At 58.1% G+C, this 22,349-nt stretch overlaps 2 protein-coding genes across 7 annotated transcripts in view; one reads left to right on the top strand and one right to left on the bottom strand.

The window, feature by feature from the left end:
• Positions 1-10,501, top strand: part of CHKA (choline kinase alpha) — a 44,453-nt gene extending 33,952 nt beyond the window's left edge. For all 3 annotated transcript variants that reach the window (XM_079788539.1, XM_079788537.1, XM_079788538.1), the window contains 6 exons: positions 273-331; positions 1,953-2,040; positions 2,842-2,950; positions 6,330-6,436; positions 7,626-7,707; positions 9,341-10,501. In XM_079788539.1, coding sequence (XP_079644665.1) covers positions 273-331; positions 1,953-2,040; positions 2,842-2,950; positions 6,330-6,436; positions 7,626-7,707; positions 9,341-9,400 — 505 coding nt within the window. In that variant the 3' untranslated portion in view covers positions 9,401-10,501. The remainder of the gene's footprint in view (positions 1-272; positions 332-1,952; positions 2,041-2,841; positions 2,951-6,329; positions 6,437-7,625; positions 7,708-9,340) is intronic.
• Positions 10,502-10,618: 117 nt separating this feature from the next.
• TCIRG1 (T cell immune regulator 1, ATPase H+ transporting V0 subunit a3) lies at positions 10,619-22,255 on the bottom strand. 4 transcript variants are annotated; one of them, XM_079788536.1, is made up of 21 exons: positions 22,158-22,174; positions 21,919-22,029; positions 19,971-20,091; positions 19,532-19,610; positions 18,475-18,689; positions 18,312-18,397; positions 17,881-18,007; positions 17,715-17,797; positions 17,392-17,485; positions 17,072-17,284; positions 16,275-16,419; positions 15,589-15,728; positions 15,347-15,504; positions 15,169-15,259; positions 14,308-14,426; positions 14,013-14,226; positions 13,582-13,704; positions 13,337-13,441; positions 13,146-13,263; positions 12,796-12,973; positions 10,619-12,716 (listed from the first exon to the last, which is right to left on the bottom strand). In XM_079788536.1, exons 3-21 carry the CDS (start codon positions 20,085-20,087, stop codon positions 12,638-12,640), a joined length of 2,484 nt encoding a protein of 827 aa, XP_079644662.1. In that variant the 5' UTR covers positions 20,088-20,091; positions 21,919-22,029; positions 22,158-22,174; the 3' UTR covers positions 10,619-12,637. The 4 variants fall into 4 exon arrangements, with proteins under 4 accessions (XP_079644662.1, XP_079644661.1, XP_079644660.1 ...); XM_079788535.1 differs by having other exon boundaries at positions 22,146-22,164; XM_079788534.1 differs by lacking the exon at positions 21,919-22,029 and having other exon boundaries at positions 22,146-22,255.
• Between the last annotated feature and the right edge of the window lie 94 nt (positions 22,256-22,349).

Below are 22,349 nucleotides of genomic sequence, written 5' to 3'. Positions count from 1 at the left end.
CGGGCTCTCAGAGGAGGGACTGCAGGAGGAGAGGAAAGTTGAGGTGAGGAGAGGAGTGAGCGAGGAGGGAAGGAGAGGGAGAGACTGAGCACAGGCTGTACTGGAGCCTGGCCCACATAGGACAGCTTTCACAAGTGACAGACATTACGCAGAGGCCATGTGTTGTTTGGAGCACTAATACAGTGCGGGGCTTGTTGAGACAGCAGGACTATTTGCATTGCATTGGACTTCTTAAAAGCTTGATAAGTAATAGCAAATCCTTTCTTTTCCAGATCATTGCTTGAATCCACTCCATCTCCAGTTGTATTTTGTCATAATGACTGTCAAGAAGGTAAGACTTGCCTCCATTATGTGTGTGTGTGTGTGCGTGTGTAGTAAAAGATAGCCTCTAGGGTGTATAGCAAATGCCAGGTGTGCAGGAAGAGAGGCTTTGAGGCATTAACTTATGGCACAGCCAGACATGAAGTGTAGCATAACTATTAAAAAGAAAGAGGGAGCATTAGAGATCTTGCTTCTCAGCATGTTATGAATTTGGCTCAAATAAATTCATAAGAATTCTCAAAAGAGAAAAAAAGAGGTTGAATTTTATATAGGCCAATAGAAAAACCTCCAGGATATATTGAAAGAGAAAAGCAGGTTTTAGAAAAACATGTAGAATATCACCCATTTCTGTAAAAAAACAATATATTCAAGAAAAAATCAGAGTATTCACTTAAACTGGGAGGTGGGATAAAGGCCTTCACCTTCCTAAGTCTTGTGCTTGTCCAGTGCTTGATGCCTGTGGTCATGACCGTTAACCTGGACGAGCAGAACAAGGGCAGGTCCACTGCTTCGGTCCGTCCTGGGCCACGCCCATCCAGAGCAGCACCTTGCAGCGTATCCAAGCCACCTCCTCGCGGATCATTATCACGTCCTGCCAGTACAAAGTTCACACCTTGCACTGACTCCTGGCTGTGGTGTGGCTTTGCCCTGCGGCCCACCTTTGGGCCCTTGGCCAGGCTGAGCAGTTTGTTTTAATTTTGAGAACAGTCTCTATTGAAGACAAGTCATCAGTAAGACCTTAACGTAAGCCAAAGTACCTTTTAGTAATTAGCTGATTGTTGCCAGCCAAGTCTGATCAAGCAACATGTAGACACATCAGCCAGTTTTGTGTGGGAGGGCGGTCAGCTGCCCGTGATGGCAGCGTGTGAGAGGATGGAGTGCGCAGTGTCCATTTACTGTGTTCTGCTCTGTGGACATCTGCCTCGACTTCTCCTCCATGGCCACTGGAAACAGGTGCTGCTGAAAAGCCTAGAAGTTGTGCCACCTGCAGAATCCTTGCAGCGGGTGTGGCCAGCAGATGAGCCAGGCGGGCCCTACTCGCCCACCACCCATGGGAACTGAGATGCTGGACATTGTGGAGAGTGTGGGGGTCTCAGAATGTAGGCCTGGGGGTCAGTGTGGTGGCCAACTCACTTCTGGCCCAGAATCCAGCCCTAAAGAAAAGGTTCAGATGTTGTCTGTGGTCTTGGTTAGGAAACCTGGTGAGGGCCATGCGGTGGGGCCAGGTGTGGTCCCTGGAGCCCTGTAGTGTCTGACCTAACCTCTGGTCTCATTGGGAGGACACCAGAACACAGCTTTCCAGCGTCCCCACCTCGGGGCTGTGGGGGTGTCGGGGTAACTAGAGTTCTAGCGTGCCAAAAAGGCATTTCCCTTTGTGGCCCATGTCCAGAGAGCCCAGGGCTGCACTCCTCTGGGGCTGCTGTGAACAGACAGGGGCCCTGGCCTTCCCTCACAGGCCAGGCCTCCTGGGACAGTGCTGCTCCAAGCGCCATCCAGGACTTGGCCATCTTCATTCATGTGTGGTTAGCATCCCTGAAAGGGTCAGAGACTTGCTCTGCTGTTCAGGACTTGTACCTTCGAATGTGAAACCTGCCCAGAGTAAAAGTCATGTCATGCACACCTTTCTGCAGGTAACATCTTATTGCTGGAAGGGAGAGAGAATTTGGAAGACCAGAAACTGATGCTCATCGACTTTGAATACAGCAGTTACAATTACAGGTAAGTAACGGGGAGGAATGGGAGACATCTGTAATACTATCAATAAAATATATATTTTTTTTAAAGAAAGAAGATAATTACAGGTAATGTGTTGGTCTTTTTACTTCTGTACTATTTTTTTAAAAATATATTTTTATTGATTTCAGAGAGGACGGAAGAGGGAAAGAGAGAGAAATGTCAGTAATGAGAATCATTGATCGGCTGCCTCCTGCACGCCCCCTACTGGGGATTGAGCCCACAAACCAGGCATATGCCCTGACCAGATTCAAACCCGGGACCCCTCAGTCCCCAGGCCAACGCTCTATCCACTGAGCCAAACCAGCCAGGGCACTTCCATACTATTTTATTTGAATATGTGTATGAAACACCTATAGGGGAAATAGGTAGCAATACGGTTGTACGTTACAAAGTTTCTTCTGGAAGCAATGCTTTCTGTCCCCAGCGGGATGGCCTCACACTGCCACGCAGCCCGTCCTTGGCTCCTGTTAGGGAAGCAGGGCTGTGTGTGATCAGAATCCAGAATCTGGTACTTCCTTTTGCTCAGAGATTATTTCCTTTCATAAGAGGACTGATGGCAGGAAAATGCGCTCGAGCAGTTGCTCTGAGCGGCAGGTCAGGAGGTGCTTTGTTGCTTCCATGGCCCCATTGGCTGTCCCTGACCCTGAAGCAGGTGTCCTTCTGGGGCCTCAGGAAGTCCAGTGCGTTGCCAGGAGGGATGCTCATGACTCGGCCTCTCTCTGTAAACGGAGTTTGGTGGTGGGCAGGTTGCCTCATTCTCTGCATTTCTGATCTCTTTTTCAGGGGATTCGACATTGCGAACCATTTCTGTGAGTGGATGTATGATTATAACTATGAGAAGTACCCCTTTTTCAGAGCAAACTTGGGGAAGTTCCCCACCAGGAAGCAGCAGGTAAGGCTGGGGTGTGTACATTGGAGTCAGTGAATTACCCAGGGCAGCCTTATGTGTTAGTGTTGATTACATCACAATTTGGAAAGATGCCTTTTTTAAACTGTGTAATGCTTAGGCAAACCCTCTTGTTTTAATTATTTTTCTCGTTAAATGTAGACACAAACTTGACACGAGTTCAGCTCTGTGCCAGAGATAGCAGTATTCAGTCAGAGAGGAGCACAGCCCCCTTTGTAGTTCTTTTTATTTAGTTTTTTCTAAAAAGTGGAGCCTCTCTTCTGCTTTCTGGCTGCCTTTTGGGGATCACTGATGTTTCCTATTGTGCAGAGAGGGGTCGTCTCGGTGTCATAGCTGCTGCCATGTTAACAGTTCTGTCTTGTCCTGAGTTACGGGAGTCCAGTGACTGGGGATTGCCTCCTGGGACCCCTCTCTCGCATTCCTCAGCCCAACACTGAAGCCTGGGTTGAGGATAAGTACCGTATTTTCCGGTGTATAAGACGACTTTTTAACCCAGGAAAATCTTATACGCCCAGTCGTCTTATACGCCGGAAAATACGGTAGGCGTGTAGAAGCAGGCAGGGCTGGGGGAAGTACACCAAGCCCACCTCTGCCACCTTACACAGTGGCAGCTCCACACCTGCCCTCCCGGCACGTCCTGCCTGCTCAGAAGCATTCACAGAGGTCGGGGGAGCGGACAGGGATGCAGTCAGTTGCTTCCGTAGCTCACTGAGCAGGTGTTTATTAGGCACCCACCCTGAGTTAGGCACAGTGATAGTCTTCAGTAGGCAGCACAGACTCTGGGCGCAGCCTTTCAACTTCAGGCTCTCGATGAATGTAACTCCTGCCCAAAACTCTGTTGCTCTCTTCTGGCCATATGTATTATTTTTAAATCTATTTTTATTGATTTCAGAGAGGAAGGGAGAGGGAAGGAGAGATAGAAACATCAATGATGAGAGGGAATCATTGATCGGCTGCCTCTTGCAGACCCCACACAGGGGATCAGCCCACAACCTAGGTATGTGCCCTGATTGGGAATTGAACTGTGACCTCCTGGTTCATAGGTCGATGCTCAACCACTGGGCCATGCCAGCTGGGTTCTTCTGTTCATATTTTAAGGCTGACTGTGAACAACTTGAGTGTGTCTAAAGTGGTCAGGATGGTCTGGACCTCAAGGTCGTGCTGTATGAGAAGAAAGGGTGGAGAAAGCCTGGGGGAGAGAGAACACAGCATGGTCTCCAGTGTGCTCCTTCTTGCCAGTCAGGGGAGATCTTCAATACAAAGGCGATTCATTGCAGTGGGAGGCAGAGCTGTGTAACCGCCAATGCTGCACAGCATGGAAATCGAAGGCAGTTCTGTTCCTGTTTTCTGGGAGGTTTGAAACCAAGGTGTTGATCTTTATCTGGTTACCTCATGGATGCAGCAAGGCTGTCTAATGCTTTTCTCTCTTTAATTCATTAGTGAGATGTTTTTAAACGTTAAAACCTCCTGCAATTTCTGCAATAAACTGTGATGCTCTGGTGGGTCCAGTCAGTATCTTACTTTAGGAGTTCTGTATCTGTGCACATGGGTCTTGAATGTTCATTTTTAAAAGTATTACCTGTTTTGGAATCAATTATACCAGTCTTTTAAAGTGAGCCGAGTCTCCCTTTTTATTTTCTGGAACAAGTTTATTTACGATGAAGATGATACCTATTCTTTGGAAGTTTGATAGACCTTGCTTGCAAAACAGCCTGGGCCTAGGACTTTTTGGAGGGAGAGTCATTAAGATGTCAGTCAGTTCAACTCAAGTTTTCTGTCTTCATTTGCCTGTTTCAGCATTTAGTGTCTCCCAGAAATGAATCCTACTAGTGCAGTAATTCAAGCATGGGTTTTAAAAACTAATCATCCCGCATGCCCCGCTACTGGGACTGGAGCCACAACCTGGGCGTGTGCCCTGACCAGAAATCAACCAGCAGCCTTTCAGTGCATGGGGGACGCCCAACCAACTGAGCCACAGTGGCCAGGGCCTGGCACCTCATGGTTTCTGTGCCAGGTTTCCTTCAGAGTGTCAGGCCCCTCTGTGAGCCCTGCCTAGGACAGCACTTAACCTTGAGTGACCCTGTTTGGTAGTGGATGTGAAAGCTGATTTAGAGAAGGAAGATGGGAGAGGCCGTACAGGGAAAGGAGGTGGAGGAAGAAGTGTGGGCACCCCAAGCAGGTAACCAGTGAGTGAGGGAAGGATGGCCGACCAGCCAGTTTCTTGTGTACAAAAGAAGGCGTCAGTGCTTGGCTGTGTTCTGTTGCCGTTTGACAGAGTATGAAATAGCCAAGAACCAGGGAGCTCCTGGCCTGGCTGGTGTTCTCAGTGGTTAGAGCAGTGATAGGCAACCTTTTGAGCTTGGTGTGTCAAACTTCGCCAAAAAACTGAGCATAACTCGGGTAGTGTGTCACTTTGAGGAAAAAACTAACTCCAAGACTCTAGTCGCACATGTTTCATCCTCAGGAGCAGCAAATGTTTCATCCTCGGCATGCGGCCGCGTGTCATCAGAAATGGCTTACGGGTGTCAGTGCTGACACGCGTGTCATAGGTTCGTCATCACTGGGTTAGAGTGTCACCCAGGCACTGAAGGGTCATGGGTTCAATTCCTGGCCACCAAGGGCATGTACCTGGGTTGCAGGTTTGGTGGGAGGCAACCCATAAATGTGTCTCTCTCATTTCTTTCTCTCTCTGCCTCCCTCCCTCCTCTCTTTCCTTTTTTCCCCTCTTCCCCTTCCTCTCCCCCTCCCCCTCCTTTCCACTCTCTAAAAGCAATGGGAAAATATCTTCAGGTGAGGATTTTAAAAAAAGAAAAAGAACCAGGGAGCTCCTAAATCCTAATTGACACGTGGAATAAATGTGCAGCCTGGGACAACCTTAGGTAAACGTAGACGTCACCCTGTGTGAGCATAAGTGGGCGAATGATCACGGCCTCTTAGAGGGGCCTCTTTGCCTGGCCCAGCCCCTGCTCTGAGGGCATTGGGCACCGAGAGCCAAGAGCCTGGCGTGCTTGTGGCTGCGCTTGGGGATAGGCTCACCTGCTCTACGATCAGGCGGTGGGAAGCATGAGTGTCGATTAGAATAAAACGATTCCAGCTGAATTACTGTCTCCAGAAGTAGCCTTAGGTTCCTGTGCCTGTCTCGTCGGCAAGACAACACGGGGCCATTAGAACTCTGGCTGTACCCAGTGACTGCTGCCAGACAGGCGCCTCCGGTCCCCTGGGCAGCAGGGCAGTGTGGTGGGCACGGCCAGGCTTCCGCAGGCTTCTCTGACGTGACCTAGATGTGTGTGCTTCACCGAAGCTTTGGACAGCGTCTGTGTTTAGCCATCACTGGTCCTTACTTTTTTTTTTTTTTTTTTTTAAGCTCCATTTTATTTCCAGTTACTTGGCTGCATTCCCAAATGAATTTGAAAACCTCAGTAATGAAGAAAAGTTCATTATAGAAGAAGAAATGCTGGTTGAAGTCAATAGGTAATTTTTTCCTTTGCTGATTTGTGAAGATAGCTTACCTCTGTACAGAATGTGGTTGGGATGCCTCCTGGCCATGGAGTACTTTAAGAGCTCTAACGCACATGCCTAGGCCTTGTACTTTGTCAGAAACAGAACATTGGTACTTCTCTCGGCTGAGTGTGTTCAGGTGTCAGCAGGTAAGGGGAACAGGGTCTGCCCCGGGAGGGCAGGACATGCGTAAGACTCAGCTGGGCGAGGCTGCTGCCAGCCAGGTCTGTGCACTCTCGCCTCTGAGGCTCATGGCCTGGAGGGTGCCGTCTAATAACACGTCTCCTAGGAAATGATTAAACGTTGCGTGTATTAGTTTTGAGTCTTGCTTTTAACTGTTTTTCATCAGCTCTCAAAGCAAAACTCAAACTTTCAAAGTAACTGCCCACCTTGTACTGTCTGCCCCACTTCACGGTCACCTTTTCATGGTTCAGGCATGTCCACACCCTTCACCGAGCACGCCACCCCCGGGGTGCCACCGGCAGCATAGGCTGCTCTTTCTGGTTCTTCGCCAGGTGGAAACAGAGAGGTGGAGAGACCCACACAGAAGGGGTGGTACCCGGGGCGGCGAGTGGGCACTGCCAGGAGGACAGGGCTGGGTTTAGTGAGCGAGCCAGAGCACTGGTCCTGGGACTGGCCCTCGTGTTCATTTGCACAAGGCCCACAGGCACGGAGGTGAGAATTGGGACTCCTGTAACAGGCGTGGCGCAGCCTGGAGGGGGCACTGGCTCACACTCTGCTGTGCTTGGTTTTACTTGGTGAGGGAGGAGGGGTGAGGGTGTCGTCCTGCCTCCGGGGACAGGCCCGTGGTTTCTCCTCCTGCTGGTGATGTGGTGCAGGTGCTGATGCTGCCTCATACATGGCAGCACGGCGTCGAAATAAGTGTCGCCCAGGCTTCACCGGCATGGCCACCAAGGCCTCCAGGTGAGCCCTGTGGATGCAGCCACATGTGCCAGGGACCGGCAGTTGGCGTGTTCACACCTGTCAGAGGCTGCGGTGCTCCCTCTGGGGCCGTGGGACATCACCCCGCCGGGTTTGCCCCGACGGTTCGCGTCCAGATGAACGGACATGAGTTAGAATGCCCATCTAGCAGAAAGACCTCCCTGGCCCCCTGGCGGGTACCACACATTTACTCACGTGTTTCCTGCTTCTGTAATTACAGGTTTGCCCTTGCCTCCCATTTCTTCTGGGCACTGTGGTCCATCGTGCAGGCCAAGATCTCATCCATCGAATTTGGCTACATGGTATGTTTGGGAGGTGCTTTTCCTCTTCTACTCCCGGGGGAAAGGCTACATTGTTGTGACTGTCCGGTGGCAGTGGTCCATACAGAGAGTTCCCCGTTCCCTGAAAGTACCTGAATCAGGCACCTGGCACCCGGACAGCAGGCTCAGCCGGGAGGGTAGCAGAAAGGCTGTCATTGCAGCCCCTCTGACTGAGGCCGCGTGCCTGTGGAGGCTGCCTCACTCCCGCCCGGGTCAGCAGGCCCTCCTTCCCTGCATCAGAAAAGTGCTGTATGGGCCTCTGGTTCTGACAGGGGCTGTAGAGATGCAGACGTGAGAGGTTTAGCCCCCAACCTTGGTCTCTCATGACACAGGGACACAGAGTAGGAGTGTGGGATGCACCTGTCACCACTCCATTCTGTGGTGTTCAGCCTCACCTTAGGTGGGAGCTGTGCTGAGTTAGACATCCTACTCATAGGCAAGTTGGTGCCAAGCTAGGCTATCATTTTATTCCAACCTTAAGAGCTGTCTTGGTCATAGACACTGTAGTTACCCTCCATGAGTGTAGTTACCCTCCATGGGCCGGGCACACAGAAGTCTGGAGTGAGCACCTTGCTTTGGGACAGGTGGCATTTTCCTCCTTGATCCTGTATCAGGATGATTTCTGCTTCTAGACAGAAGTTAGGGGATACATAGGGTGCTGGGAGGCAGAGAGTAGGGGATGAGCAGGTGCTGAGGGGCAGAGAGTAGGGGATGAGCAGGTGCTGAGGGGCAGAGAGTAGGGGATGAGCAGGTGCTGAGGGGCAGAGGGTAGGGGATGTACAGGTGCTGAGGGGCAGAGAGGGGATGCACAGGTGCTGAGGGGCAGAGAGTAGGGGATGAGCAGGTGCTGAGGGGCAGAGAGTAGGGGATGAGCAGGTGCTGAGGGGCAGAGAGTAGGGGATGAGCAGGTGCTGAGGGGCAGAGAGTAGGGGATGAGCAGGTGCTGAGGGGCAGAGGGTAGGGGATGTACAGGTGCTGAGGGGCAGAGAGGGGATGCACAGGTGCTGAGGGGCAGAGAGTAGGGGATGTACAGGTGCTGACGGGCAGAGGGTAGGGGATGCGCAGGTGCTGAGGGGCAGAGGGTAGGGGATGCGCAGGTGCTGACGGGCAGAGGGTAGGGGATGTGCAGGTGCTGAGGGGCAGAGGGTAGGGGATGCACAGGTGCTGAGGGGCAGAGGGTAGGGGATGCACAGGTGCTGACGGGCAGAGGGTAGGGGATGCGCAGGTGCTGAGGGGCAGAAGAAGAGGGGAAGTTTGGATTTTTAAAGCAAATATGGAGTCATGGTCAAATGACACAGACAAAGTAGACTTTTTTGTGTGCTTGCGAGCACCTGGGGCCTTTCTGCTTTAAAGGGGGAGCCTTTGTTAATGTCCGTCAGTCAGTGTCTTGAACACTTGGGGGAAATGAGTTGGGGAACCAGGAAAAGTCCTGTCTGGGTGGCGGGGCCAGGTGGGCCGTGGCAACCAAACTGGGTGCCTTTAAGATGAAGGAGTGGGGTGAACACTGCCAACAGCGTGGGGAGATGTCTCTAAACAGGTGGGCTCCTGGGCAGGATCCACGCAGCGTTCGGGTAGGCAGGAGCCCGGGTCAAGCCACTGTCCTTCTGTCTCCTAGGACTATGCCCAAGCGAGGTTTGATGCCTATTTCCACCAGAAGAGGAAGCTGGGGGTGTGACTGCGGGAGGACTTCTTACACTCCGTCCCTGGACTGCGTGGGGCGGCCGAGCCACGGGGCCCTCTGCACCCACTGCTGTTCCTGCGGCAAGAAGCTGGGAAGGCTCGCTGCCGCACACAGATGTGTATGATACAAAAGACTGTATTAAAATTGAGTAACATTTATTTCATACCTTGTTTACGATTTCACTAGGCCTCTGACGAGCTCGGGCAGCAGAAACACAGTTCAGTAGTGCAATAGTGCGATAGCTCAGATTCCTGTAGTCCAGAGAGGCCCCCGCCTGCGCAGACATGCAGCCAGCCAGCACGCCACCACGGGCGCTTCTGGCTACTGTTGGTTCTTTACAGGACTTGACCCTGCTGGTGAGCACTGTACGGCTCTGTAGGTAACAACGTGTGTGGACACTGCTCACTCCTGAGGGTGACGAGGGACAGGACAGACCGTGACACTGCTCGTGGCCTGCCAGTAGTCTCCAGAAGCTGTTCCTTCACCCTGTGGTCCAAATGGCTGACGCTCAAGAAAGCAGCATGCACACGGCGGGCGCAAGCTGCTGTCTCCGTGCGATGAATGTAGCTCCTAGTACCTGTCGTGCGTTCAGTTGTACGGACAGATCTCTCCCTACGTGGGTGTAGCCTCTGCCTCGCCCTCCTCACTGAATGTTGCTTTATTAACCCTGCCTCGAAGGGCCAGCAGCAGGCAAGGGCAGTGTGGGGGGGTGCAGGCCCCTGCCTCCCAGCTGCCTCCCGCAGGGACCAGGGGCTTTGTCCCGTCCTGCAGCCTCTTCTCCATGACTGCAGCCTGGAGCTGACCATTCTGTGACAGGGCTGTCTGCCCCAGGGCCCTCAGGAGGAGCAGAAACCCTGGCTGGGGCTCTCGGTGGCCAGCCCTCACTGCTCTGACACCCCGATGTCCTCCCAGTGGGACCAGCAGCCTGTATGTGACATGTGGGGCGTGGGTAGAGTATAGCTGTGAAATTTGTATATGTTAACTATCCTTTGGGATAAATTTTTTAAACCTGAACTCTTATTGAATTATTTCTGTGCATACAGTTCTGCTACCACAGAGATTGTACTATACAAACAATAAAAAAATAAAACTCCATCTTCATCTGTCACTTTTTTTTTATTGATTTTTTACAGAGAAGAAGGGAGAGGGATAGAGTTAGAAACATCTATGAGAGAGAAACATGGATCAGCTGCCTCCTGCACGCCCCCTACTGGGGAGGTGACCGGAATCGAACCTGGGACCCTTCAGTCTGCAGGCCGACGCTCTATCCACTGAGCCAAAGCGGTTAGGGCCAGCTGTCACTTTTGACCGAGTCATGTGACGGCGGCCCAGTACGTGCACCGGCATCTGCTCCTGGCGTGCTGGCTGCCCGGGCATAGAGGGGACACAGCAGTGCAGTCACTGGAAGTTGGGCCAGGGCAGGGGAGACTTCCCACTGTTCACCTTGTGGGCATTTAAAATTTAACCAGGGAAATGTGTTTTGATGTTCAATAATACTGAGCTGTGTGAGAGCTCATTTAAAACATAGCTTCCAGTTCCTTTCTGTACCCACAAGGCCAGGCGGTCACCTGGGCCGGCCTCGTCCCCACTCCCCTTCAGCCTTCCTCTCCCCACCATGCCAGCCTTTTTGCCGATTCTCCCGCTGAGATGCTGGGGGGCCAGGCCTTCCAATGATGGGCTTCTTCACATCAGCTCAAAACAGTCACCACACAAATAACACAGTGCCATTCTAGGAGACCACCCCCACTCCACATCCTCCCTGGCTCATCCCTCTTACTACATGCGCCTTTTCCTGAAATTGACTTCTTCACTCAGGTGCCTTCTGCTTTAGACAGCAGGATCAGACCTGTCACCAGTGTAGGTGACCCACTGTCCCTGTGTCTCCTGATGACCTCCTTGCCCCAGGAGTGCCCAGTGCATTGCCTTTGCACATGCTGGCCCACGGCGACCAGACCTGCAGCCAGGCTGCCAGCCATCCATGTGTCAGCCAGCGAGCGTCTCCCTAGGCCACACCTGCCTCCACACAAAACACCGCACACTAGCTCCGAGCATCTGTCAGGGTCCCTCTCACCACCCCACCCTGCAGGTCTGCCCAGCTCTGCTCCCCAGGGAGGTGTAAGGCTTGGGGCCTGGGCTTACCCTCGCAGCCCCAGTCCCCCACACTCTGTTCCTCACCAGACACGGCCATCATCGTTTCCCAGCCACATCTGCCAGGCATGTGGGATTGCCACACAGCTCCCAAGGGACAGTCCTGGACCCAAGGGACAGGCTCCTGGCAGCTGGCCAGATGAGAGCCCCAGTGATGGGGCCAGGCCCCCAGGCTCGCTGCGCCCAGGGCGTCCAGCCTCAAAGCGGCCTTTGTTCCCGGGCCGTCCAGCTGGAGAGAGGCCTCTGGGCAGCATTGGCTCTGCCTCCCAGTGGCGGTGGGACCCAAGCCAGGAAGCTACAGGAGGCCACCCCCGCCCCACCAGCTAAAGGACAGCCTCCAGGGAGCAGGTCTGGCTGCGGAGGAAGATGGCAAGGCCGAAGCCTCCCAGCACGGGGAGACAGGGCCTAGAGTCTGGCTGCGCCCCCTTTCTGACCCTTGGCGCTATCCTGGCCAGCCTCTGCCCTTCCCTGCAGGATGGTGGCCCCTGGTGTACACCACCACTGCTCTCCCCATATGGAGTGCCTGGGTCCAGCGCCAGCACGAGGGATAACATTGGCCAATTCGTGCCAGGCACCCCCCTCCACACCCAGGGTATCCCAAACATTCTCTTACAGCCAGTTTGCACACCCTCAAGGATGGGGAGCTCACTCCCCTGGCCCAGCATGGGGAAGACGCTCGTTCTGAGCTAGAATGTGCAGGAAACATCCCTCCTTGGTCCACCCAAGAGTCTGGGCTTGTTACAGATGGGCTCATGGGCTCTCTCCCCAACTTCTCAAGGCCCTTGGTCATGGGCCGGTGCCTCCCACCACCTCAGCTACAAAGGAGGATGTAAGAGGCAGGCGTAGAGGCTGCCATGGGGTCCATCAAACCAAAAGAGGCTCATGGCAGGACCAGCCCACGCCCACAGCCCAGAGCTCTGCCATTCTGGCGCGGCCCAGGCTCTGCCACACCAGCCTCCCCAGCCCCTGCTTTGCAGACAGGACCCAGACACAGTCCTGGGACTTCTCCTCTTTATTCCTTTCCTGCTTCACTCAGCAAGCTGCGGGGGGGAAGGGGGGTGCGGGCATGGCCACAGGTGGGCGCTATTGGTCCTCCACGGCGAAGGTGAAGGGGTTCAGCTTATAGCCAGTACCCGAGTAGAACTTGTTCTGGAACTCCACCCTGGAGTGAGAAGGGAGAGCTGGTGAAGGGAAGGCCTTGCCCTGCCCTGAGCCGCCCAGCAGTCGGGTGAGCCACTCACCAGTGCAGCCTCAGGGCGTGCAGGAAGGCCGAGAGCCCCTCCATCACCAGCAGGATGGCCACGGTCAGCACGGCGAAGGCGGCAAAGACAGGGACCAGCACCACGGCCACCACACCCATCTCTCGTCCCATGCCCAGGCCTATGCGCATCACCATGGCCCACAGGACCTCGGACAGCTCTGTGGGGGAAGAGGGGCAGTGGAGACCAGGGGCCGGGGGGCCCACCCCGCATCCTCGGCAGCCTGAAGCCCACTTTACAGAGGGGACCCTGAGGCCCAGAGAAGTGACCCGCCCAGGCCACCCAGCCAGGACTTAACCGTGGCCGGGCCACCCCCCACACTGGTCACTCACGGGCATGGGCCAGGCTCAGGGCCCAGAGGCGCAGGTAGGAGGCCGTGTTGGAGATGCAGCCCAGGCAGAACTCGATGGTGTGGATGGCCTGGTGCATGAACACCTCAGAGAGCACAAACTGAGGGGTGGGGTGATAGTAAGGGGCGGGCCAGGCCAGCAGTTCCCCCCACTCAGGAAGGCCCCACACCCACCTTGGCTTCCTCTTGGTCCCCTGGGTGCCCCGCCTTCTCCTCATCAGAGCCCCAGCCGGCCACAGACGCGTCGGGCGAGTCCAGAAGCCCAGTCTTGACCTCATCCTTGGGATGGGGTGTAGGCAGCGTCAGCAGGCCCACCCAGACAGGCCCACACTGCCCCTACTGCCTGCACACAGCCACGCAGAGGGGCAAGGTGGGTCTCAGGCTGGCAGCGGCCCCACCTCCCTACAGCACCCCCCTACCTGCAGTTGCGGGGGGCGCCTCAAGTGACGGTGGTGATTCCAGCGAAGGAACAAGGGTGTGCCAAGCAGCAGGACGGGCACTGTGGCCAGGGCCAGGACCACCAATGCAGATTGCACCACCTCCTGCAGGGGAGGGGGCTAGGTCAGGGTGCCCCTGCAAGCCACACGCCCAGGGAGCCTACACTGCGCTCCTCCCCCAGGGCCCCTCACTAAGCAGGAACATCCCTGCGTAGGGAATCCTTGGAGAGAAGGGGACAGGCCTCCAGGACCCACTGTGCCACCTTGCTGGGAGCCTCCCACTGTCCCTGGGCCTCCGCATCTCACAGCTCAGGCCAGCACCCCTGTTTCTCAGATGAGCACTCGACCACTCTGAGTGGCCCAGTGACCAGGGCCCGCTGAGGGCTGTGAACCCACTCGCCGCCCCAGCCCACCTGCCCGGGGAAGAGTGGCCGGTTGGTGGGGCTGCGAGAGAAGAGGAACATGTTGATGAAGTGGATGAGGATGCTGGGGGCGGAGGCGGCGCCGGCAGCCGAGACGCGCAGCCACTTGTAGATGACCATGAAGACCAGGTAGCCGAACAGGCCCAGAAGGAAGACCAGCTCCGGCAGGGTCTCCAGCACCAGCCGGTGCCACTGGCCAAAGTGTCTGGGGTGGGACAAGGGCCAAGTCACCAGACCACCCTGGTCCCACGGTCCGCCCCCCCCCCCCCCAGAGCCTCGGCCTCACATGTGGTTGAAGACTCCTAGGACCACCCCGAAGGCCATGTGGGTGACGCCCAGGATGACGGACATCTTCATCTTGAAGGAGTTGAGGAAGCTCAGGTGGTTGACAGCCAGGCTCCAGATCTGGGGTGGCAGGAGGGACAGGTGTCATGCAGGGGCCTCCCTGGCCCTCGTCACTCTCACCAGCCTCTTTGTCCCCTTTAGGGCCTCAGCACAATCTGTCACCTGCCCCCCCAAGAGGCAGCAGGGAGCACTGGTTAAGAGCACAGACACGGCCAGACAACCTGGGCCAACCCCAGCTCTTCCGACCTGGGTGACCGTGGGTAATCTCCCGTGCCTCCGCTTCCTCCTCTGTAAGGTGGGAATGATGCTAAGGGGTGCCTCCTGGAGTTGTCACAGAAATGAAGTATAAAAAATCATTGCAGCCCTGGCCGGCTTGGCTCAGTGGATAGAGCGTCAGCCTGCGGACTGAAGGGTCCCGGGTTCAATTCCGGCCAAGGGCACATGCCTGGGTTGCGGGCTCGATCCCCAGTAGGGGGCGTGCAGGAGGCAGCCGATCAATGATTCTCTCTCATCACTGATGTTTCTATCTCTCTCTCCTTCTCCCTTCTTCTCTTAAATCAATAAAGAAATATATATTTTTTAAAAATCATTGCACGTACAGGGCTCAGAACAGCACCCGGCACAGAGGCGGCTCCACAGTGACCCAGTGGTGCCATCACTCTGACAGTCTCTCCGCTTGGTGGCTGCAGGAAGCGCCCAGCAAGGAGGCCCCTCATCTGTCTGGGGCCCCGAGCATCCTGCGCCAGAACTGGGCTGCCCTCCTGCTTGCCTGCAGCACCCAGGGCCAGTGGCCAGGACTCACGGGGTCGATGCCAAAGGGGTAGGGTCCCAGGAAGACGCCGGTGATGTTGGGGTCCAGAGAGAGCAGTGGGTGGTTGGCCAGGAAATTGTCACTGTGGCAACAGCAGGCAGGGTGGTCAAGGTGGTGGGGACGGGGCAGGCCGGCGGGGACCCAGGGACAGGGGGACGGCGGGCCTCACCTCCAGCCGGACTGGTTGGCCATGGCGGCCACGCTCCAGCCCGAGGGGAAGATGACGGTGGCGCGGCTGAAGCACTCGTTGTAGATGAAGCCGGTGTAGACGGAGAACAGGCCCATGAGCAGGAGCAGGTAGCGGCCACCGAAGAAGGTCTGCCAGATCTGGGGGGGGTGGTGGCTGTGAGACAAGGCCCGGACCGCCCCCCCCCACCAGCCTTTTCCCCCACCCCCACTGCCCTTACTTACCTCATTCTTTGCTGTCTTGATGGCCGGCCGGTCCTCGGCCAGCACCATGGCCAGGGCGAAGAGGAACATGAGCAGCCCGTGGCCCACGTCCCCAAACATGACAGCGAAGAGGAAGGGGAAGGTGATGATGGTGTAGGGCGCTGCGGGAGAGGAGCCGTGCGCTCAGCGGGACCCCGCAGCCAAATGCACATCTTGTACAAGATGCCATGGAGGCCTGGACCCAGACTCTGGGACAGCACCTGATTCAAACTTCTTCGGAAACACAGCGTGGCCGAACAGGACACGCCTGCAGGCTCGCTGTGGCCCCTGGCCTGCTGGTCTGCAACCCCTGACGATTGCACACCTTCCCAAAGCCGCTCTGTCTGATTCCCATTTTACAGGTGAGACAACTGAGGCTCAGAGAAGCTAGGACACTTACTGAGGTGAGTGAGCCAGACCCCAAACCCAGGCCACTCCTGCTGCAGGGTCTCGGCTCCATGCCCAACCCCTCAACCCCGTGCTGGCTCCTTTGTCAGCTTCACCAGGGGATGCTGGGATAAACACACCCCCACACACCACCGTGCCCGAGAGTGTGATGGGGAATCACAGGGAGTGTGGCCCTCTCGTCTGCAGAGGGCGGGACAGGCCCAATGTGTACGCCACCCTCCCAGGCTTCCACCAAAGCTGTGAGGTGCCGTGGCTCTCACCGGGGTTGACCTCCTGGTAGCGGCCCACACCGTAGGCGTCCACGATGGCCTGGAAGCTGGCCGTGAAGCGAGTGGTACGGATGAGTGTGGGCGGCATGTCCCGGCAGGGGATTCGGTGAACCACGGCGCTCACACCCGCCTCGCTCTGGGGCACCCGGCAGGCAGGCAGACAGACAGACAGGTGGACAGATGAAACTGGGCCTTCAGGGACCCTCTCACCCCCCCAGCCAGGACCTGATGGAGACATGGAGCACTGAGGGTGCTGGCTGGCGAGCGCTGGGGATCCTGGGGCAGCCCCTCCCTTCTCTGTGCAGGAGGCTCACCAGCCCCACCAGCCCCCATCCAGGACTGAGGGAGAGCCAGACACCAGATGGACCAGAATCCTTTGGAAAACCGAAATCCGCTGTTGCTCATCTAGGTGGCCCGGGAGAGGGAGCCCCATTGCCACCTGTGGGCACCGACTAGGTACCGGCAGCCTGTGGTGTGTTCACGCTACAGCGACCCCTGGAGGCAGGGTCATTGCAGCCTCCGGTCTGCGAGAGGTCACAGGGCCAGTTTCGAGGAGCCTGGATTTGAACCTGGTTTCTGCTTTAACGCCCGCCCACTGCAGCCGACAAGGTGCCATGGCCCAGCCCGAGGGCTCTGGGACGTCAGGGGGTGGGCCAGGGCCATCCAGGTGGACTCCTTGGGGCGGGGGAGCCCTGGCAAAGGCGTCGTGCTGGGAATGGGAAGTGTGTGAGGCAGACACAGGCAGCGGCCTGGGAGCCGGGGAGGGCGGGAGACCCCACCAGGCTCACCGAGCTGTCGTGCAGTGCCTGCTGCACGGCGGGCAGGTCGCGCGTGGCACACCAGGCCTCGGCGATGAGGCACTTGTACGTGGCGCTGACGCTGCACTGGTTGAGGGCCAGGTACACAGCCTTCATCTTGCGGATCTGCACCTGCCAGGGCGGCAGCAGCCGCTGCACCCGGCCCAGCACCTGGCTCAGGAAGCGCTCTGTCTCCCCCAGGACCTGAGGCCAGAGCGGGCGGGCGGTGAGGAGGAGCAGGACAGGCCCACTGGGGTCAGCAGGGAGTGGGGGAGGGGGGCACATGGTTGGACCAGGCCCCGGGCGCCCACCTCCCGCAGCTCCTGGCTCTGCTGCTGGAGCTGCTGCAGGGCTCCTCGGCGGGCCTCCTCCTGCTCCTCGAACGGGAAGACGTGGCAGTGGAAGCTGGCAGGGAGGACGGGTGACATGAGGGGGGCCCGGGGCGTCTAGGCTGTGCAGAGGCTGGAGGCTGAGTCCAGAGGGAGCTCACAGGGCCGCGCGGGGGACAGCAGGGTCTGTGCCTGTGAGCACCGACTAGGCACCGGCGGCCTGTGGTGTGTTCACGCTACAGTGACCCCTGGACGCAGGGCCATTGCACAAGGGCAGCGGGTGGCCAGCCCCCCAGAGGGCTCACCAGTCAGTGATCTTGCGGATCTTCTGCCCAATCTGCTCGCCCCAGTAGGAGATGAGGAAGGTCATCCACGTTGCAGGCTCGCCCTGCCAGAGCGGGGCCCAGTTCACCCTGAAGTCCCGGCTCTGCCAAGCACGTGACCCCAGCCCTGCGTCCCCCAGCTGCTCACCGTCACCGGGTCCTCCAGCGGCTGCTCTGTCTCCCTGAAGCTGGCGATGAGGAAGCCGCGGCAGGCCCTCCAGAGCAGGCGCTCCAGGGCAGCGGCCTTGTGGGGTTCCACGGCCCCTGCCACGAAGCTGCGGGCCGGGCAGGGCTGAGCGGGGCCGCTCCTACCTCCCCCTGCATCGCCCTGGCCAGGCCACCCTGAGGCCAGGCCCTGCCCGTGCTGGCCAACCAGGCACACTGGCCCTGCCCCCAGGGAGAAGGCAAGGTCCCCTCAGGCAAGGGCAGGACAGGAGGACTCCCCACGAGCAAGAAAAATTCCAGGCCTGAGGGAGGAGGCAGGGTGAGCGAGAGCACTGGACAAGGAGTCCTGGCCTGGCCCCATCACTCAGGGCCTCCGTGGTGGCAGGAAAGAGCATGAAGCTGCCCCTCACTTACTTGACCCTCAGGTCCTGGTGGGGTCCCTTGGGGGGCTGGAACAGGGGGGTCCTTTCCGAGGGACCATCCGTGTAGGTGGCTGCCACCTAGGAGTGGAGAGGCACTGTGAGCCAGGGCCTGGCACCCCTCCCCTTCCCGTGCCCCTGCCTGAGCTGGCACTGACCGAGGGGCCCTGGCCCAGCACGGCCACGTGGAGCTGCAGCTTGTGCAGCTGGGCCCGCAGGGCCTGCTCGTTGCCCCGCACGTCCCGGAGCTCCTGTGCCAGGCGATCCGTCTCCTCCTGGATGCGCAGCAGGTCGCGGGGTGGGGGCGCCGGCAGCCCACCCTCTGGTGGGGGCAGGGCCAGCCCAGCCCGCCGCACCTCCTCCTGCAGGAAGGCTGGTGCAGAGGGATGGGCGTCAGGGGAGACCGACCACGGAGGAGCCCCCACCAGCTAACGGCCTCTATTAGCCAAGGGCTGGTTAATGTCTAGGGGATCCCAAATGCAACCCTAAACTCCACTGGCCACCCTCAAACTGATTCATTGAGTCCGAGACCCCCAGGAAAACCCCAGGGCGCACCTCCATTGCCACAGGTCTGCTCCGCTCCCCGAGCTCAGGAGACTACCCTCCTCCAGTCCCTCGGCCACGCCCAGCCAGGGCCTGGCGCCCCCCGCGGTCTCCTAGGCAGGCCGGCCCTAGCGTTGCGGGGCCTGGGACATGAGCTTGCCTGGAGGCCGCACAGAACCGGCCGGGTACTTATAAGCTACCACCAAGCTATCGAACCTTACAGTGTGCTCGATCCTCCACCACAGGCTCCTGGGGGGGGGGGGGGGTGCCGGAGTGGCACCAGCGCTGAGGTCCCTCTTGCCCAGGACAAAGAAGGAGCTGCTCCTGGGGCGCCTGACCCTAGATCCTGGCCTCTGCCCACCCCGTCCATCTGCCGCAGAGAAAACTCTGCTCGCGCTTAGAAACCACGGTGGCCCCTTAGGACAAACCCCTGGGCTCTCACGCAGAATTCAAGGACGCTTCCCTGGCCTAGGCCCTCTGCTCCCAAGAATGGGGGACCCGTTCCCAAGATCTGTGGGAGCATTCCCTCCGTTCCGGCTGCCCTCTCCTGGCTCTGCAGGGCCCAGCCTGGACCTCCCTTCTGTCTCTCACCGGGGTGACCCCACTCTCCCTTTCATACCAAGCTCCTCCTCCAGGAAGCCCGCCTGGGATGTGGGCCTGGGGCCAACTCACTGAAGGTCTTCTCCAGCTCCTCACAGCGCCGGACATCCACCACAAAGCGTCTCTGGAAAGCGCTCACCGAGGCGTTGAGCTGTGGTCATGGTGTGGAGGAGTCAGTTTTCTGGGGGGTTGGGGGGGCAGGGAGGTCCCCACCCCCAGGCCTGGCTCTCCTCAGGCTGTAGCTGCCTCCCCTCAGCAGGTGCATTGCACACTGTGAACCTCCAGGTGCCCAGCTGGAGGCAGACCAGGCCCCGCATGCCAGGAGGGCATGGCAGAGCCCAGAAGGTCTGGCTGAACTCGGGCCAGGTCAGGGGGCCTCAGCCGTGAGAAACCGGCCCTCCTGGGAGCAGACGGTCTATGGCCGAGGCCGAGGGGTTCCAGCAGGGCTGCGCCATCAGGAGGGGGGACGGTCCACCAGCGGGGTCCTTCCCACACCCTCCAGCCCACTCACGTCTCGGAACTCCACGAGGCCCAGCTCGCCCAGCTGGCTCACACAGGTGTAGGCGGCAGCCGTGGGCAGGAAGAGCTGGACCAGGGACACCTCCTCACTCCGGAACATGGAACCCATGGTCCTGTGGGACGGGCAGGGCGTGGGGACAAGTCAGGGGCAGGCCACAGGTAGGAATTCTGTGTACCTCAGCTCACATAATCCCAGAAGGTCCTGTTCCCACGCCCATCAGACAGATGGGGAAACTGAGGCCCGGGAAGGCTCGATGGGGTGCTGGGGTCACATAGGAAGTAGCCGGGCCCAGATGTAGTAACCCCACATCCTGACCCACAGCCCAGCTTCAAGCTCTTTCCTGGCTTGGCTCTGCCTTATCCCAGACCCCTTCCCCCACCCCCGAGGCTCCTGGGGACACTGACCTCTGCTCCCACTGTCCCTCGTCTGTGACCTGCCCTCACCCTGGATCCTGCTCAGCCTTGGGGACCCATGGCCACTGCTCTTGGGACCCAGGGCCACAGACCTCACTGGTCACTAGTCCTTGTCTTTCTACCCCAGGGACAGGGAGCATCTATGGCATCTATGACAACCGACAGCCGACAGCCGGAGGAGTTCGGGCCTGTCTCCACAGGCGGCTGAGCCCGCCCCCTCCCTGCGACGTCGGTGTGTGCTGAGGGATGGGCATCCCCACTGGGTTCCCAGGGGCTCAGGGAAGGCAGAGGGCAGAGGGGGACACTCATGAATGGGGGACCTTGCCGAGGCCTGGGCTGCCTGGCAGCAGCCATTGTGGGTGTGGGCGGGAGCAGCCTTCCAGGTGTTGAAACCATTGAAAGTGAAACTGTGCGAACTTTAAAACGAGCCGGAAGGGTCTGGCGGGGCCTTGCTCAATCGCCCGCAGGGGGAGGTCCATGGTGGCCTCCAATGGGCCTGCGGATGCCCCCGCCCACAAGCCAGGGCTCCATGGCCACTGCTCTCGGGACCCAGGGCCAGCCACTTCCCCTCTTGTGGGACTCAGTTTGCTTAGCTCTCAGACCGGGGGAGATGGGGACAGACACCAGTTAAGGCCCCACGGAGGGTGAAAGTTTGGCGCCAAAGTGCCTGGCCTGCTCAGCCGGGCACTTCCTCCCTCGGGGCCCGGTTAACTTAAGTCCAAATAGGGAATGCAACCCGCCCAGCGAGGGAGAGGAGAGAATGCCCTGGAGGCAGCCTCAGGCCTCAGAAGCTCTGGGACCTGGACAGGGAGGAGTGTGCGGAAGGGGCTGGATTCCATTCCCTGAGGCTCAGGAACCATCCGGAGCCCTGCCCAAGCTGTGTGGCCTTGGGGGAGTCTCTGGTCCTCTCTGAGCCTCCACTTCCTCTTTGGGTAAAGAGGACTTGGCCACCCCCAGCAGAGACAGGACTTGGCTGGGGAGATGACCAAAATCACCAGAGCCCCCATCCCATGTAATCCCTTCACCCACACTATCTCATTTAAACTCAACAGCAATTTTGAAGGAAGAGGGCGCTGGAGGAAGCCAGGCCTGGGGACCCATGGGACGCGGCAGCCCTGAGCATCAGCTGTGGCAAATACAGCCTGGTGGCCCTGACGCATGCAGGCCTGGCATTTCCCTGGGGGGGGGGGGGGGGGAGCAAGCTGTGGTGGGCATGGGTATGTAGAAACCTGGCTAGACCCTTCCCTGGCCCACAACCTACCCCTCCTCCTTGGCCCCTGCCAGCGCCAGGGGCCACCCCAGTCCTGTCTAAGGAGCAAATGAAGATGCCTCTGTCCTGTGACCTTCAGAGTCCAGTGCACTCCGCACTCTGCCCTCCTCTCTTCCTGGTCCCTCGGGAGGCTGGAGGCTGAGGCCAGATCTCTCCTCTGGGCCCCTGGCACCCGATGGTGAGCTGGGCTGGAGAAGGTCAGCCCCCTCCTCCATTCCAGAATGGTGGGCTCTGGAGTCAGAATGACCCCACTTGCCTCAAGCTCTGTTTCTTCCTACTTGGGTGGGTCTCAGTTTCCTCATCTGTAAAATGGGTCGCTCCCTCCGAGGAAGACGCAGCAGAGGAAAACTCTTGAGTGCCACCAGGCCTGGCAGAGTTGGGCTCAGTCCTTAGCAGCTGTTAACACCCCATCCGCTTCCTCCTCCTCCTCCTCCTGGTCACCCCTGTGGCCCCCAGCAAGGCCTCACCGGCTCGAGCACTCACCCCTTCACTCACCCCCCGCTCGGCGCACCAGCGCGCTCTGGCTCTGTTCTTCTGTGCTCCCGGCTCTGCGATACCGGCCTCGGCGCCAACGCAGCTCACTTTCCTGGGCGGGACGGAACCGAGAGGGGCGGGGCCAGTTAATTCCCGCCCCCAATCCCCACCCCGGGCTCCGGGGCCGGGACGCGCTCCGGCTCCGGTTTCTCG

Source organism: Cnephaeus nilssonii (assembly GCF_951640355.1).
Source record: "Cnephaeus nilssonii genome assembly, chromosome: 13".
NCBI lineage: Eukaryota > Metazoa > Chordata > Mammalia > Chiroptera > Vespertilionidae > Cnephaeus > Cnephaeus nilssonii.
The sequence above is the reverse complement of the archived record's forward strand: the minus strand, read 5'-3'. Positions and strand labels throughout refer to the sequence as shown.